Genomic DNA, 6527 nt, shown 5'->3' with positions numbered 1-6527 from the left:
ATATTAATTAATCCAGTTTTATTGCTAAAATATTATTATAAATTGGTCCATTATATTCTAAATGCACACACACACACACACACACACACACACACATGCGCGCGACAAAATTATAACAAAAGAACGTTTTTACTTAAATTAGAGAATTTATTTTTATGGTGCTCTCAAACGTCCCAATATCTCATATTAAGCGCCTATTTCATAATAGGGGCTTCCCAAGCAGAACAAGTCATTATGCCTCTGTCAAAATGATCATTAAAACTCATTTTTCAATCATTTCCGATTCATTTTAATGTTATTTTGACATTATGTCGTGACTTGTTGCTCTGCTTGGGAATTTCCTCTATCTGTGCATTTTTGGGAAGCGCGTTACATATCATCATCAATGGATGCCTTCCAACAAGAAACACACATACACGTGATGTGACACATTTACATCTTTATAGATACGTTCTGATATTCACTGCTGAAAATCTACAGCGTAACTTATATTGTATAGTTTCAGTACTGATAATGAATATCAGAACGCACCCCTTGTTGTTCGCCATGTTAAACAAGAATGAGATGATCACTGTTGAGTTGTTTGTTGGAAGACATTCAGTCAATATAACTACATAATTATGCTGTGATCCAGTGCTACTGCTAGAACTGGGTTAAATTAAGCTGTATTCCTATTGCGATATTCTATCTTGTTTTAATTTCTATCTAATTAACATTAAAAATAAATTATGCCACATGTTATGCTTTTTTAGTTCAATTTTTTAGCATCGTTCATAGTTTCTCTTTTTTTCTTCATGTTGAAAAAGGACAGGAAAGGAGGAAAAATGAACCGAAAGAAGTCCAATTGAAAAGAACAGACTTATAATAATACTAACTATCGATTCGTCGTTCCTCCTCAATTCCCTGTTCCTCTGTTTACGTGATGTGACGTGGTGGCTGTGGTGCACGGTGCAGACCGTGCAGCAGGTGATCGTCGTGATCGTGTACGGTGGCGGGATACTGGATACACAAAGTAGCCGGTTGTGTTCGAATTAATCGAATCGTCCTGGAAATTATTCTTGATTACTGTAAACTAGTGTACGCCCAACTTTTATCATGTTGCAGTCAATATTTGACGATGTACGACGTATGAATAAGCGCCAGGTAAATCATCCTTCACGACGACGGTTGTTACTGTTGAGCTGGTGACGGTCGCATATGGTGACTATGTAAGAATGTTCTGATTTTCAGTTTTTATATCAACTGCTAAGCTTTGGCATGATAGTCTCGTCAGCGTTGATGATATGGAAGGGTCTGATGGTTGTTACCGGCAGCGAGAGTCCTATTGTGGTTGTATTGAGGTATAGAACATATCTAACCTAACTCCATCTATATATCTAACCGCGTTTTTAATTAATTTTTAATTGGCTATTATTGCTACATCTGTCAAGTTGAAATCAATACTACCGGTTTGCATGAATGACAATACTATATTTTTTGCTGTAAAAAAAATTTTTTGTTATTTTGTTATATGATATACAATATACTTAAGATAGACTTGATGATTGGAGGTTTGTATTGTAATATTGTATTGTTAGTATAATTCAGTCATACAAAAAATATTGATCAATAATATTTAATAGGCTGACACTGATTTAATGTTTGTTCTAGTCAAAGACATAGAGAATGGACTGCTTGATTTAAATAATATGGATTGACAAAAATGAAAGAGAGGAACTGTGGAAGATGGTCAATCTTTCTTTCATTCTCCATCATTATATATGTTAAATGGAAAGAGATAAAGATTGGCAGTCTACCATGGTCTCTTTCTCTCATTTTTATTGACCATACTACTTAGATACGATCGAGCAGTCCATTCTCTATGTTTTTGATCCTAGTCTATTGAATGTTATTCAATTCCTTTTAGTGGCAGTATGGAGCCTGCATTTCACAGAGGTGATTTGCTCTTCCTCACCAATTATCAAGACGAACCAGTAAGAGTAGGAGAGATCGTTGTTTTCAAAGTCGAAGGCAGAGACATACCTATTGTACACAGAGTACTTAAACTTCATGAGAAGTAAGGACTCTTACAACGCATCTTGTTAACTTACAATATCAAATATAAAGAATGATTTTAAAATGCATATGCATAAAAATTCTAGGGGTGATCAAAATAATACGGTCAAGTTTCTCACGAAAGGTGACAACAATTCTGTAGATGATCGAGGTCTGTATGCACCTGGTCAGCTTTGGTTGACGCACAAGGATGTGGTTGGCCGAGCGAGAGGTTTCCTACCATATGTTGGCATGGTCACTATATACATGAATGAATATCCTAAATTTAAGTATGCAGTATTAGCATGTCTTGGATTGTACGTTTTGGTACACAGAGAATAAAATGTTCGATAAGTTTAAACATAATATATTGCGATAATCTGATCGTTTCTGAGGGAATGCGCAATTTACTAAAAATAAGGACACACACATACCAAACTATGCACAACATAATAATTTAGTGCATACGTTGCTGATCTTACTATTAAAAAGAATACTAAAAAATGTTCAAGCCAAAGTGCATTTCCTTGTATGTAAATATATTTGCATATTCGAATCAATAATCTCAAATATTTTGCTGAAATTATTGCATGTAAATTTATATTCAATATTTTATCTTGATTTTTATACCAAGATGCGATATTCGTGGTGAATACTCTAAAAAATAAGAGAATGATAAGAGATAATTTTGTTTTCAGAATATTGAAATGCACGCGTGCTAGATTAAAATGGCAATTTCTAAAGGCATTAGCTATAAAGGTCACTTCGATCAATTCCAATTTATTAACTATAATCGTTAATCTTTAGACTGTCGACATTTTTTCATTAAAGTAGTGTTTTTTTTGTTTTTTTTTTCAAAAAATTTTTCTATATAAGTAACATACACATGGCGCAAAATTTAAAGATTTGTGCAAAGCCACAAAAGTGGCTTTTCCGATAAAAAAAAACATACGATTAAATATAAAAAATATTTATTTTCTCAAAAATAGTTTATTTTGGTATCGCTGATTCTAATTCTGATCATAGATTTATAAAATTTCAGGCCTTAAGCGCAATATTGACAACATAAATGTATAAACGTATAGACTCAGAACTTTCCTATTACTCAAAGCTAATGATATGGACGTAGAAAGTTTGTAGTCCTTTTGTCTATCCTTTTTGATTTTCCTTTTTATTTGATTTTTAATTTTTAATTTTTGTTGTACTTTTTTCTTGTTTTATAATTACTAAAACTAGTGGTATTTTAATCCAATTTCATCATTGCCACAAAAGTGGCTTTCCTGACAATCTAAAGGTTAATAAATGCAATTGATCAATTCTAATGGACTAATCGTCGATTAAAATTAATCGGAATCGGTCAAAGTGGCCCTAAATATTGCAATGTCTAAAAGACATAAGTAAAGTTAAAAAGAACTAGGCAGTTTTTTAGAAACGTTCTCATTTTTGTTTCTCAGGTAATAATTTATAAAAATGACGCCACTGTTTGTGACAGGATAATCTTTGTGGCGCACGTGTAGCATTTATATACGTTAGAGAAATCATTGTTTATTTTTCTCCGCTTCCACTTTAAAAGAGCGGCAGCGTATTATATGTAAAACCCGAAAGAAATAAATTTTGTTGTAATTCTTAATGTGGCATGCTGTATAATTACTTTTATTTTAGATATGGAATAAATTTGGGTACAATGCGATACTGTAAATCCTTTAGTTTATAATTAATTTACAATAGTTTACAAAGTTATGCATTTTGATCTTTTACAAGTTTTATTCTCTCAATTCTATTAGTAAGCAATTAGAATGGACGATAAAATCAAATTAAAACACATTACATGCAATTTATCATGGAACATATGTTTTTGTATCAAATAAAAATAAATTTCTGTTATCAAATTAAAATTATAACATATATTAGAGTTAACATATATTAACATATATTAAAGTTATAACATATATAGCTAATAACATATATTATCATACATATATCATCATACGACGTGACAATTTGTTAATTGCTCCATGATGGAGCAGTTGACAAATTATCACGTCACCACTGACTGCTTATCTATCTACATATATAACTGATAATTAATTGACATTCTATTATATATTTGAGATATTTATTATCAAGAAAAAAAAAATATTTAACGTGATTCCAAGCGTATCCACAGCTCTTTGGGAGAAACAATTATACCTGGCACTTTATCCTCGAGGCTCGATGGTTCACCTTCAACGAAGAAGAAGTTAAAGTTCTGTACCAAAAGAACCACTGTCCCAAACAGGTTGTATCTGGTATAAGTTTCTCCTGCGCATAATCGATGACCTACAAAAAAAATTCAACAGAATTTATTGAACTTTATTAAAATCATGTATATCGATTTACCAAAACCAAAGGGAAGCGTAAAATCTTTGGCTAACTGCCCGTCTTCCTTCAAAAATCTTTCCGGTCTGAAAATTTTAGGATCGCCCCACAAGTCAGGATCATGGTGCATAGCCGCTAAGTTAGTGAAAATAAACGTGTTCGCCGGTATCTCGTAGCCTTGTAACGTAGTTTTCTTCAGACACTTGTGAGTTATGCTGAGAGGAGTGAGAGTTTCGATTCTCATCGTTTCTCGTATTGTCGCTTCCAAATAAGGCAAGCTGAAAAATGAAAATATTTTAAATAATTACTTTGGATCTTTGTACTGCAATGTATAATTGAACTTGAATTCATGCTAATGTTTGAAAATAATAATACGTCATAAAACCAATGTGAAAAAACTTCTTACAGTAAGCTAATGTCATGTAGAGCATGTGATAAAGCATGAATATATAATGTTTTTACTAAGTGCATTCTTATCTTCTTTAATAAAAAATATTAAATATTAAATATTGATAAATCGTATCTTGATTTTTACAATTTAGACTTACGTTTCTATTTATATTTTTCACTAAGTAAGAATATATCTAAATATAAATATTTTCAATTTTTAATTAAGTCATAATCAAATCATTTAGATTAAGATGAAATAGCAATAAGTCAGATGAACTAAGCAAATTGTGATTAGTTAAATACACGCGTAGCGAATATTTAAACTCGATTTTCTTAAACACAGAGATTTCTTTATAAGGAAAATTTTATTCTATATTTTCGACTTTTACATAAGAAATCATCTCCTTCCTAGTTATACTACGATTTCTGAAATATCCTTTATTGATATTTATGTATTTTATAAATTGCAAAACGTTAACTTACGGCTCTGTGTATCCACTGATATTTTATACTAACATTCTTTCTTGTTCTTGTGATTTATCGATATATAATCGAAAAGAAATTGTTCTTTCTCCCTTAACTATACAATGATCGTAAACTCACTTTTTTCTATCGTCCCATGTGGCTAATCGTCCAGTCCCAACAACATTATCTATTTCATTCTGTACTTTCTCCATAATTCTAGGATGGTGCATGAGATACTTAATAACATGAGTAATCACGGATGGTATTGCAGAGAAAGCGGGAAACATTACATCATTTAACAAAATGATTAATTGTTCCTCCGTGAAATTATCCAACTTATCGTCTCCGTTCAATTTCTTTAAATATCTATCGACGAATCCTTGATTATCATTTTCATTGATAATAGTTTTTTGATAATCCAGATATTTCTACGGAATAAAGTACCATCGTATTTTTTAACTACGATACTCGAACAAGCAAGTCAATAAATCGCTACACTGTTTAAATTTGAAATTTTGAAAACTTATGATTTAAGTACAGAGTGATATGTATTGCATACAATAATTTAAATGTATAATCACATTTGTCAATTGAAATTAATTATCATTCATGAATTTTGATTATAATTGTTTGAAAAATAACTTACTTTGATTATATTTGATATTGTGGTGCTTCCTTTCATATGGTTTGTGTAACTAAACATGTTACCGAAGTATCTAAAAATCGATCGCTGGGAAATAGCACCGCCAGTTGGATCGTTTGATCTTTGAAACAATATAGACATACGACAGAGAAGTCGCGATATATCATGCTCGCTTCTATCAAATCTACGACCGAACATAATGTTCCATATATTGTTAGCTGCCGACGCATACAGAATGTCCGGAAAGAGCGCCAAATTGCCTTTTAGTATCTCCTATAAATAATGAAATTGTTCTCTATCTTTTTTTATTAAAAAATTTTTACGTACAATTGTACGGTTGTACCTTCTCTCCATCATAAATGGGTCCGTTCTTCAAAATGTCGAGGAATAAAGTCATTTCATCCATGATTTCGCTCTCGAGTTTGTCCTGCCGTCGACCGAATCCAAAATCGCGCATATGTCGGAGAGTAAATCTCCTTTGTTCATGCCATTGCGGGCCTTCGATGAAAAATATACCTGCATGCGTACAATTTTATAATATTTATTTACTAATCCATAATCAAATAAGTTTGTTATTTACGCTTTATCGTTATCGCGTAAATGTTTCCAATTTCGAAGAAACGAACAGATGCTTTTG

At 31.7% G+C, this 6527-nt stretch overlaps 2 protein-coding genes across 2 annotated transcripts in view; one reads left to right on the top strand and one right to left on the bottom strand.

The window, feature by feature from the left end:
• Positions 1–1095: 1095 nt before the first annotated feature.
• On the top strand, positions 1096–2376 carry LOC105620519 (signal peptidase complex catalytic subunit SEC11A). The gene is made up of 4 exons (XM_012202011.1): positions 1096–1143; positions 1231–1340; positions 1907–2056; positions 2142–2376. Exons 1-4 carry the CDS (start codon positions 1096–1098, stop codon positions 2374–2376), a joined length of 543 nt encoding a protein of 180 aa, XP_012057401.1.
• Positions 2377–3724: 1348 nt separating this feature from the next.
• Positions 3725–6527, bottom strand: part of LOC105620518 (probable cytochrome P450 304a1) — a 5829-nt gene continuing 3026 nt past the window's right edge. The window contains exons 3-7 of the mRNA XM_012202010.1: positions 6234–6406; positions 5894–6163; positions 5386–5675; positions 4414–4670; positions 3725–4353 (exon numbers count right to left, since the gene is read on the bottom strand). Coding sequence (XP_012057400.1) covers positions 4175–4353; positions 4414–4670; positions 5386–5675; positions 5894–6163; positions 6234–6406 — 1169 coding nt within the window. The 3' untranslated portion in view covers positions 3725–4174. The remainder of the gene's footprint in view (positions 4354–4413; positions 4671–5385; positions 5676–5893; positions 6164–6233; positions 6407–6527) is intronic.

This window comes from Atta cephalotes (genome assembly GCF_000143395.1).
Source record: "Atta cephalotes unplaced genomic scaffold scaffold00027, whole genome shotgun sequence".
Lineage (NCBI taxonomy): Eukaryota > Metazoa > Arthropoda > Insecta > Hymenoptera > Formicidae > Atta > Atta cephalotes.
This window is presented reverse-complemented; position numbering and strand designations above follow the sequence as displayed.

What these genes read in the sequence shown, in the direction of transcription:
- LOC105620519 (XM_012202011.1), top strand. Translation starts at nt 1,096, where the DNA reads ATGTTGCAGTCAATATTTGACGATGTACGACGTATGAATAAGCGCCAG. An exon ending in GACGTATGAATAAGCGCCAG is followed by an intron (nt 1,144 to 1,230) that starts GTAAATCATCCT and finishes TCTGATTTTCAG; the next exon opens with TTTTTATATCAACTGCTAAG. An exon ending in CCTATTGTGGTTGTATTGAG is followed by an intron (nt 1,341 to 1,906) that starts GTATAGAACATA and finishes AATTCCTTTTAG; the next exon opens with TGGCAGTATGGAGCCTGCAT.